Below are 11,154 nucleotides of genomic sequence, written 5' to 3'. Positions count from 1 at the left end.
GAAAACAGGGTCTGCCCTGGCCCAAATGTGGGACAGTTCCAGGAGGGCTGATGAGGGCCTGCCGATGGCCTGGTATGCCCCTCTGAAGACCAGGCCCAGCTGCAGCATGGGAAGGATTCACAGGAGGCACTTATGACTGTTTTGAAGTGGCAGGAAAGGCTCACTTCTCTATGAGTGCTTACATTTCCTGTGACTTCAGGCTAAAGGTAGAGGGGCCTGCTGTGCCACCTAAGGACTGCTGTGCTATCTCTCTGTGGGAAGCTACAGAAGCATTCAGAATTACACGGCTATGAGTCTAGAGCATGGGAAAGGCCTTCTGCAGCAGTGTGCCTTTGCAGGTAGAAGGCACAGGTTCTGTGCAGCTATAAGGACGGGTAGAGGGAGGACCTGGGCCAGGCTGGAACATGGAACAAGCCCACTGCCCAGCTTTCCTGGCTGTTCCCTGCTCCCATCAGCTGCTCGCTACTTTTCAGAGACAAAACAGGAATAATAGACATCATTAAATATACATGGGTCCAGGCGGTTGGCGTGATGGGCTGGGCCTCCTCTCCCTCCTGTGACCAAGCTGCTCTGCTCGGCTGGCTGTGTTTCTGGGCCAGACGCAGGACCCCCCATCAAGCGGCATGCAGGCAGGGAACAGGCTACGGGACCCAGGTAAGGGGACTCAGAGCTTTGGGGTCTGCCACTGATCTCCCAGGTCACAGGGAAGGACAGGACAGCAGAGCTGAGACCTTTTCCTGACTCACTGTGAGGCTTCCTTGAGCCACACTGCCTTCTTTTTTCAGGTATAATGTCCCCTTGGTGACTGGGATGCCATGACAGGTAAATAAATGCTTGATGTCTTATTTGGCAACCCTATCCTGATGTCCTATAGATAGCTTGGCCATAGAGAGCTAGAGGGGGATTTCTATCAGGGTGACAATCATCCCCACCCTTGGTTTTACAAGTGGGGCCTCAGCCCTGTGAGCAGTCAGGAGAGCCTTGAGCTCACAGATTGGATCCACGCCTGTTCTGTCTGACACCCCCCAACCCAGGCTAGCTCAGAAAGGGTGACAGATGCAGTAAGCATTTTGGGGACCTCAGACTTGGGGCTAAAGTCCGTGGTACCAGTCACATGTTCCAACCCAAGGGTGAACGTGTTTGCTGGCCTCATTCTTTGTGCTGGGGTCAGAGACATCTCTGTGTATTGTGCCCTGGGCTATCTGGATCTGTAATCAGCACAGTTCTACTGTATGAGAGGGACTATTCAGCTCTACATGCTCAAGTCAAAGTGACACGGCTGCTCAGTGGCCCTTGGCTGGAAAGCCCCCTAAGCAACCTGGAAGGTTCCCAACCCATGCTATCAGTTGGACTCGGGTTGGGCCTTGCTCGTGTTGGCCACCTTGGTCCCATTATTCACTCTCCCCTGGCTGTGACAGGAGGGGCCTACAGCTTCACTCAGCTAGTCTCCAGGCAGCAGGACTATACTCAGTGCCAGGCTAGAACCCCAGAGGACAACCTGGCCTGCAGCTTTAGAAAACTCATGTGGAAAGAACCTGTGTGTCTGTCCAGCATCTGTGTATTCATTCTTCATGTCCCTCCTCTCCAGTTTAGATTACACAGTTCATCATCTCAGAATCCTCTTTGATAAGAAACTTAAGTTCATCTGCCCTCAAGAACTAGGTTTTACCCCCACAGCCCCTAAACTGCTTCAGAGTCTCCTCTAGCCCTGCCTTCCACTTCTTCCTCACTGGCTGTGCAGTCCTGGCCTGAAAACTCATCCTCCCAACCACCCACACTCATGGAGGCCAGGGCCAGGTCACCTCACCTGTACCTCTGATTTCTCAGATCACCCACTCTCCCTCTCTTTTTCTCTGTTATGTCATTGTACCTTTCCCCCTCTCTGTCACCTGGATTTGTCCAGTTGATTTGGCAACTAACTTCGTCTTAGCTAAGGCTAAGAACACCACATACCTGGTGGTTGGAACAGCAGAAAGTTCTGGAGGCTCAAAGTCTGAGATCAAGGTCTGGGCCAGGCGAGCTTCTCCTGAGGCCACTGTCCTTGCCTTCAGATGACTTCACTGTGTCCTCTAGGTGGCTTTTTCTCTATGTACCTCTTTTACCTAGGTTAGGAATCCTAGGTGAATCTGCTCCTCTGGTCACCCCAGGCCCAGGATTCTCATCAGTCAGCCTCCAGCATGTCACCAAAACAGCCTGTGATGCTACACATTGTTAAACTGACCCCTTCTCCCCATGCTGGGGATAGAACCTAAGACCTCCCACATGCTAGGCAAGTGGCTCTAAAACTGAGCTGCACCCCAGCCTTCAGTGACCACTTTTAACCCACTGACCATGCCCCTCAGCCCCCTTTCTATACACAGCACTTGAGCCAGACCGTCCCGGCCAGTTCCCATCCCCTTCCTCTGTCTCACCTGACCTTCAGGATGTCTGTCCCTCCACGTTCCAGGCTTTGGAACAACCATGTTTGTGATTCTTTGCTGCATTCTGTCTCCATCACCCCAAACTTGTCTCAGGCAGATGTGTCCCACATCATCCACCTCACCTCGGAAGACATTCTCTGGCTTGTCCAGCTATACCAAGCTAAGCCCTTCTGACTGTGTTCTCACTCAGCCCCACCTACCCATCAAGGGCCAGCCTGTTGAACCTCACTCTGAATGTATACACTGCTTCGCTATGGACCTGTCCCAGCCAAGCCACCTATCCCTCTCCCTGTCCTCATTGCAGGCCCTCCAACCCCACCAGCTTCCTGCAGTGGCCCAAGAACGATTTTCCAGACCTCTTTCCAAGAAAGCAAAGTAAGGCAGTGATTGAAAGTACACTCAAGCCAACTGGGCTCAAGTCCAGTTTCTAACTGTGTGGCCTCAGGCCACTCAGTAAACTTCTCTGAGCCTGTTTTCTCAACTAAAATGAGAAGGATAAATATATCCATTTGGGATTTTAATGATAGCTGAATGAGCTGTGTGGCATGGAATTCTGAACTCTGGCCCTGCAGCCAGAGTCCCCATCATGTCCTCACCATAGACTCTTGGCTGAGTGATTTAACCTCAAACCCAGAGACCTTCATTAGGTGATAAGATGCTGGGGAGTTAGCTCAGTGGCTTAAGTGCCTTCCTTACAAGCGCACGGTTGAGTTCGATCCCTAGTACTGATAACATTACATGGCAAGAACTGCAGTCTCATGTATGTAAAAATCTAGTGAGATATTCCAGTGCCTAGCCTAACACATAGAAACTCTTGGCAGTGTTGGTTATTATTACGTTTAAAATGCAAATCTAGCTGCAACACTCCTAAAAGCTTACAACTCTGCTGTGGCCCCCCCACTACTTAAGAGATAGAGACCAAAGTCCTGTCCCAGGCTCCACAGCCTCATGATGGCCAGTCCCTGCCTACTGCTTCATATTCCACACACCTGTTCCAGTAATAGGGCTTTTCTTTAAGGCCCTCTCACCACTTGGTCTTTGTATATGCACTTCTATCTAACTGGAACACTGTTCCCTCTTCCATGTGATTAACTCCCTCCTACCCTTCAGATCTTGGCTCGGGGCCACCTTCTTAGGGGAAACTTCCTCGACCTCCAACATGGTGCTGGCCCACCTGGTGTCATGCTTTAACCTTCGTGTTTCTGGATGATATGGCCCTTAGTTTAAGGTCTGTGACCTTGGGAATTCTGAGGACAGAGACTATGTCTTGCTCTACTCAAATCCCTATGACCTCCTAGCACTTAGGGAAGTATTTGTTTGGCACATGGTTATGCAGCCAATATCTGAGGGATGAATGTGTGAGAGACTTACTCCTGATACTTCTCAGCACCCGCATCAAGAGCTGGGACCTGCAGAAGGATGTGGGACCCAGGAGTCACCAGAAAAAGAAGCCCTCACTGGTTGCTAAGCTCAGCAGGCCTTGCTGCCAGCAGCCACCCAGACCATCTTCCAAAGCACAGAAGGCAATGTCAGCTACCATAACAAGCCTCAGCCAGCCAGCCCCACCCCTGCTGTGTTTATCCCTTAAGGTTTGTCAGCCCCAGGAGGAGGAGGTACCAGAAGAGACCAAAGCTTAGCTGCTGTGTGACTGGCTCAGGATCAGATCCAGGAAGTTTTGTCTTTGAGTCCTATATGTCCTTGTACAATTAGGCTTGCTTCTGTGAGCATGTTAGGGCAGTGGAGCTTCAAAGCAGAAAGATGACTACTTCAGGGTTCAAGGCAGAACTTAGGCTAGCCTGGTTGCTCTCCATCTCTCTCTTGTACAAATACCAGCCAAGGACCCTCTCCTGGGACAGGTGGAAGGTGACTCTGAGAGATGTCTTTGAGCTGAAGGAACAGCCCTGACTTTTTTCTGCATCAGTTTCCTCAAATGTTGCATGCAGGTGGGGCTGGGTTGGGATTAGACTCTGGTTTCAGGTCTCAACATTTTTCTCCAATTCTCTTTTCCTTACTTTCCCTACTTTCTCATTTTTTGTTTTTATTTTCCACTTTCTCCCTTAAGTGCTACTTTTTTGCATGCCCATTTGAACCAGAACATATTTATGTGATTTAAAAATCAAATGGATATAAAAAGGTTTGCATTGAAATGAACAATCTCATTAGTTTCTTACATATTTGCAGTATTTTTATATGTAAATAAAAATATACTTCCCTATCCACTGATACAGTTTCCTACAAAAAGACAAGTCAAGGTGTAAATGCTATATGGACAAGTGCTCTGCATTCCACTTCCCTAGCAGGGCACAGACACCATCAGTGCTTTTTCACAGCCACATCCTGTGCCACCCAGCAGTGCATCTTGGCAGTTGCAGCAGTGAGCAGCACTCTATGCAGCCGTTCTGTGTATGCATCCAGGATGAGAAACACGGATTCTGTGTTCTCATGGTTCTTTCTCTTCCTCCTTATTTCTCCCATCTCCCTTTCTTCCTTCCTTTTTCCTCTTTTGTAACAGCTTGGATCAAGATATAATCCACCCCGTACAATACACCCATTAATGTGCCCAGTGCTGTGCCCTTCATACTGCATCTCAGAGTTTACACAGTACCCAATGATTCTCACGAAGAATGAATGGATGAACAAACAAATGACCAGGCACCAGAATGTTGGCTTTAAGACCTTCAGAGACAGAAATGGGTTGACTGAAGAATCCAGGTAGGGGCCCAAGCACAGACATGGCCTGAGTGACCTTCACTGGAAACATCAGACAAAAGCCCTGTTGGAGACCTAGCTGTGTTTCTGGCTTGTTCGGTGGCTCAGTCAGGCCCTAAAACTCCTAGCTGGAGCAGGCTCTAGGTCAGCTCAGCCAAGCCCCTAACTCCACCCAAGGACTTCTCCCCACCTGGGTGATGGCCCATCACCTAGGAGCTTAAATAGGCTGGATGCCTGACTAGGAAGCCAGCTCTGGACCCTGCTGGACCTGGGTTCTGCCTTCCCAAGCTAAGGGGCTTTGGACAAGTTACTTTACCTCTCCGAATCTGGGCTTCCTCACCTAGAAAATGGGGCTAAGAACAGTTCCTACCTCACAGGCCATTTGAGAGAATCCCATGAGATCCCTCTGTGTAACAAACCTGGCCCAGGCCTCACTCTGGAAACCAGCTCCCAGAGGGCAGGGGCAGGGGCAGGGGTGGGTGTCTGCCCATCTGAGCTCAGAAAGATCAACTCCTCTGCCCTTCATTTTTCCTCATAAGAGCAGCAGCAACAGCCAGAGAGGTGGGAAAGTGGGCAGCGTGGAAAGAGGTGACAGGGACAGTGGCCATCCCCTCAAAATCTACACTGCAAGAGCCCCACTCCCTGTGCCCCCTGCCCAAAAAAGCCATCTAATCACCCTAGTTTTCATCCAGTATCCTGTCCCCAGGGGTTACCTGCAGCGGGCACCCCTAGCTCTAGCCCTGGCCCCTCTGAATGGCGGGGTCTCCCACAGTTGCTCATGAATTTCAGGGAAGACAAGCAGAATCATATGAATAGGCAGAAACAGTGAGCAAAAGGCGAGGCTTACAGAGGGGGCCTGCTGAGTCCCCCTTTACCCCCTCTTACACACCTTGCCCTGCTCAGTGATGTGGCAGCCAGGCTCTCCCAGATGCATTATTCAGCTCCTCAGAGCTCACCAGCTCCTGTTACCTGTTACTCCTGTCCACTCTCTTCCTCCTCTTGGAGGTCCAAGATTCCCCTCCCACCTGACCTGATGGGCTGTCATACTCTGGCCTCAGAAGGCCCTTTTGTACTTCAGGCACAGTACAGGGGTACTGGATGGTCTAGGGCAGGTAGTGTGCCTCTTTGGGGCCCAGTGACCCAGGCATCCAGGGGAGTCAAGCTGAGACACGGCGAGGGCCTGAGTTTAGTCAGCACAGTCATTGCCATGGTGACTGTAAGGCCAGGATGTTCCCCCAGCCTAGGCCTCCCCAGGCTTTCCTGCCTGGTAAATAACACCCACGAACTTTCCACTACTGCTTAAAGGTGAAACCCAAGGCGGCTCCTCAGGAGATGAATTATGGATCTGCCCTCCCAGAATGCTAGCCTGGTCCCTTTCCAAGCCACTGTGGCCAGTCCTGGCTGTTGGGAGACAGAGGAGGCCGTGTGTCCAGCTGTAGACAAGAGACCTCGCAGGTCCCTGGGTCTCCAAGTCCCTGAACCTGTTACAGAGGCCCCAGGCCCAGTAGGAGCAGGAGGCCATCATGGCGAAGGAGGAAGATGAGGAAAAGAAAGCCAAGAAAGGGAAGAAGGGGAAGAAGGCCCCAGAGCCTGAGAAGCCCAAACGGAGCTTGAAGGGTACATCTCGGCTGTTTATGGGCTTCCGAGACCGCACACCCAAGATCTCCAAAAAGGGCCAGTTCCGGAGTGCATCAGCCTTCTTCTGGGGCCTCCACACTGGACCCCAGAAGACCAAACGCAAGAAGAAGGCCCGCACGGTACTCAAATCCACATCCAAGCTCATGACACAGATGCGCATGGGCAAGAAGAAGCGGGCAATGAAGGGCAAGAAGCCATCCTTTATGGTGATACGCTTCCCAGGCCGGAAGGGCTATGGCCGCCTCCGACCTCGAGCCCGATCACTCAGCAAGGCTTCTACAGCCATTAACTGGCTCACCAAGAAGTTCCTCCTCAAGAAGGCTGAAGAGTCTGGCAGCGAACAAGCAGCACTAGATGCCTGGCTCCAGCGCTCCGACTCCCGAATGGGCTCCCAAAAGCTGCCTTTCCCATCCGGAGCCGAGATCCTGCGTCATGGAGGCCGGCTCCGCAGGTTTCCCCGCAGCCACAGCATCTACTCCTCTGGGGAGCCTGTAGGCTTCCTGCCTTTCGAAGATGAAGCACCCTTCCGGCATGCGGGCTCCCGCAAGTCGCTTTATGGTCTGGAAGGCTTCCAGGACCTTGGTGAATATTATGACTACCACCGCGAGGGTGACGACTACTATGACCAGCAATCGCTACACCGCTACGAGGAACAGGAACCCTACTTGGCTGGCTATCGTCCCTACAGCCCAGCCTGGCCACCCTATGCTGACTACCCCTATGGATACCCATCTGAGGAGCCCTACGACTACTACTTCCCCGACCACTATGGCAGCTACTTTTTCCCAGGCCACAGCTATGGCTACGACGACTATGAGCCCCCGTATGCGCCCCCGTCTGGATACTCATCCCCCTACAGCTACCAGGACAGGCTCGAGGGGGAGGCCTACCCCTACAGCTACTACCTGGATCCCTACGCGCCATACGACGTACCTTACCCATCCTATGACCTGCCGTACGAGACTCCCTACGAGGCACCCTACCTTGATCCGTATGGAGTGCCCTACAATGTCCCCTATGCAGAAGGCATCTATGGTGGAGGGAACGAGGCTATCTATCCACCAGTGACGCCCTACCTTTACCCAGAAGAGTCAACCTTCGCGTACCCCTGGGTACCACCTCCCATCCTGTCACCCCACAACCCATACGCCCACCCCATGGATGACATTGTGGAACTGGAGGAGCCGGAAGAGGCAGGAGTGGAGCAGCGGGGCACTTCTTTCCGCCTGCCTAGCTCGGCCTTCTTCGAGCAGCAAGGCATGGACAAGCCCTCCAGGTCCAAGCTGTCCCTCATCCGCAAGTTCCGCCTCTTTCCACGGCCGCAAGTGAAGCTGTTCGGGAAGGAGAAGTTGGACGTGCCCCTGCCCCCCTCCCTGGATATCCCACTGCCCTTGGCGGATGCGGATGAGGAGGACGAAGAGGAGGAGATGACTCCAGTGGCCGCGCTGCCCTACAGCCATCCCTACTGGGCCTTCCTCACTCCGCGCCAGCGCAACCTGCAGCGGGCGCTGTCTGCCTTCGGGGCCCCCCGCGGTCTGGGCTTCAGCCCCGAGTTCGGCCGCCCCGCGCCTCGCCCGGCCACGTCGCTGGCGCGGTTCCTCAAGAAGACCCTGTCGGAAAAGAAGCCCATCCGGCGGCTCCGGGGCAGCCAGCAGGCCCGAGGGCGCGGCTCCGCGGTCAGGGAGGCGGCCTACAAGCGCTTCGGCTACAAGCTGGCGGGCATGGACCCCGACCGGCCCAACACGCCCATCATGCTGAGGCGCGCCGGGCCGCAGGCGCGCAACAACAACAACTCCCACCGCCCGCGCTCACCGCCGCCCGCGCCCGCGCCCGCGCCCGCGCCCCGCGCCCTCTCCCACTGGAGCGCGCTCCTCTCCCCGCCCGCGCCCCGGCGGCCCCCCAGTCCCGGCCCGCCGCCCGCCGCACCCTTCTCCCCGCAGCTGTCCGGTCGGCCCCGACTCGCCTCGCCTTACGGGTCCCTCCGCCACCACCCTCCGCCCTGGGCTGCCCCTGCCCACGTGCCCCTCGCGCCACCCGCAAACTGGTGGGCCTACGCAGAGCCCCCTCCTGCGAACCCCGAGGTGCCCCCCGACCTGCTGGCCTTTCCTGTGCCCCAGCGCTCGTTCCGGGACTCGCGTCGCCGCCAAGCAGGAACTGCCTTCGGCTTTGCTGGGGCCTCCCCACTGGCCTCGAGGAGGCGAGCCTGGCCCCCGCCGCCCTCGCCCCAGCCTTCGCTGAGGAACCTTCCAGGTCCAGGCTACCTGTCGCCCCTAGGGCCCCTGTCCCCTCAGCTGTCCCTCCGCAGGGGCCCGTTCCAGCCACCCTTCCCACCCCCGCCACGCCGACCTCGGTCACTGCGGGAGCCCTTGACCCCTCACAGAGCCTCTGGGCGCCTGCGCCCACCCCACTCGCCCGTGCTGGGTTCCCCCCGCCCAGCCTCGCCACCCCCTCTGCTGGGCCATCGCCCAAGGCAGCGATCCCTCAACTTACCCTCGCGCCTCCCGCACGCGTGGCGGCGCCTCAGTGAGCCGCCCAGCAGAGCAGTGAAGCCTCGAGTGCTCCAGCCCTTCCACCCACCTCCCAGCACAGGCCCTTGGAGAGTGGCTGCAGGGCCCTCCGAGCACAGGGACAGCCCGCAGGAACCTGAGGACTCTGACATTCCCTGGACCATGCCTCCTCTGGCCCCCACCTGGGATGGCGATGGGTCGCCTACTCAGCGGCCGCCCTCCCCCTGGCCTGGGGGCGTGGGTAGCCTTCGAGGCTTTTCCAGGCCATCCTCTCGGCCCAAGAATCCCTTCCTTCAGCACGTGGGCCCCCTGCCGGCTCCGGCTCCCCAGGCTGCAGCCCCAGTCTCGGATTCAACCAGTGTTATCTCAGGCAGACACCAGGACCCAGGGCCTGGACAGCTCACCAAATCAGCCTCCTCCATCCCTGAACATCCGGAAGAAACTACTCTGGGGGTGGAACCCCAGGCACCAACAGAGCCAGAAACTTGTATCCTAACATCTCCCAAGGATGTGGCATCAGAGCAGAAGGTGTTAAGGCTCAGCCTCTCATATCCACTGGCCACGTGTGACCAGGCAAGGGCCACATGGCCACCATGGCGCCGCTGGAAGACACTGCCCAGAGCCCCTGCCCCCTTGGCACCCACCGGCCCCCCAGGGCCTCTGCCTAAGGCGGGTGAGAGATCTCGGGCTTGCCCTGGACGCTTTGCCGTGGTCATGCCTCAGGTTCGGAAACTGACTTCTTTTCAGCGAGCTGGGCCTGCCACTCCGCAGACCCCAGAACAGCCAGCCCCAGAACCTGAACATGGACCAGAGCTCCAAACCTGCAATCTACACCGGCCCCGCCTCTGGCTTCGGGCAGATGCCCACCTGCCCTGGCCGCAAATACATGCCCGCCATCAGTCTCAACACCGAGGCCCTGGAGCTGGCTACCTGTTCCTCAGAGGCCTCTGGAAAGAGGTTGACCCCAAAAGCTGGCAAAACAAGGTATGGGGCCCAGGTGAGAGGGAAGGCTTGGGGATTCTGCTCTAGGAAATAGGGCAAGAGGTAGCCTGAGGAGCCTCGGCAAGCTGAAAGGTCACCACGTGTGGGTCCATGCACAGGGGTACAATCCGGAGGCACAGGCCTTCCTGCATAGGCCTCACTCTACCATCTGAAGGTTGGGAAAATAGGCCTGGTTTCCTACAGTCTGGTTATTGCACCAGAGATGCCCATCACAGACAGACATATGGCAGAGATGCAGGAAACTTCTCCTGGATGACTTTGGGGAAGGAATTGAATTTTCTTGGTTAGTTCCAGACCAGGCTCTGAGTTGCCCTGCCCTGGACCATCTTGGCCTAGGCAACCCCAGGTACCCCACTGAGGTTTCAGCTGAGCTGAGGGCAAAGTGCAGAACTTGCCCATCCGCCCTGGCCGATTCCTGTGTCCCTGCCCATGTGATCGTGCCTCCTCCTGACCCACCCCAAATTACAGTCCTCTGTCCCCTCAGGGTTTTGTTGCTTTTATAGAAGCCTGGCCCAAAGGATCCTAGACAACGGGGGGTGGGGGTGTGGGGGGCCTCAGTACCCAACTTTTCAGCCTTCTCAGTGCAAAGTGGGAAAACTGAAACTCAGAGGCACACAGTGAATGGGTGCTAAGCCAGGGAGTCTGGTTGGAGCCCTTGTTGGGTACAGGGTAGGCAGCCTGCCTGAAGGGTGCCCAACCTGTACCTAGTTGCCACACTCATAGTGGAACACGAACCGATGCTGGACGGCCCTTGAAGGAAGCAGGTGGTCACCGGAGCCTCCCCCGGGACACCATGCATGGGCGGGGCAAGCAGTGGTGGCGGGTGTTTCTCAGCCTGCTCAGACGGTGCCCCATGGAGCAGCCAGCCAGTTGGGCCT

At 55.9% G+C, this 11,154-nt stretch overlaps 1 protein-coding gene and 1 long non-coding RNA gene across 2 annotated transcripts in view; one reads left to right on the top strand and one right to left on the bottom strand.

The window, feature by feature from the left end:
• LOC134474379 (uncharacterized) overlaps positions 1–8,942 on the bottom strand; it is a 30,962-nt gene extending 22,020 nt beyond the window's left edge. Inside the window, exon 1 of the long non-coding RNA XR_010045219.1 lies at positions 8,861–8,942. This is a non-coding gene — a long non-coding RNA (uncharacterized LOC134474379). The remainder of the gene's footprint in view (positions 1–8,860) is intronic.
• Positions 52–11,154, top strand: part of Myo15a (myosin XVA) — a 60,918-nt gene continuing 49,815 nt past the window's right edge. The window contains exon 1 of the mRNA XM_063242160.1: positions 52–10,258. Coding sequence (XP_063098230.1) covers positions 6,653–10,258 — 3,606 coding nt within the window. The 5' untranslated portion in view covers positions 52–6,652. The remainder of the gene's footprint in view (positions 10,259–11,154) is intronic.

The sequence above is a fragment of the Cavia porcellus genome, unplaced genomic scaffold, assembly GCF_034190915.1.
Source record: "Cavia porcellus strain 051 isolate PalLab524CR breed Dunkin Hartley unplaced genomic scaffold, mCavPor4.1 scaffold_32, whole genome shotgun sequence".
NCBI lineage: Eukaryota > Metazoa > Chordata > Mammalia > Rodentia > Caviidae > Cavia > Cavia porcellus.
The sequence above is the reverse complement of the archived record's forward strand: the minus strand, read 5'-3'. Positions and strand labels throughout refer to the sequence as shown.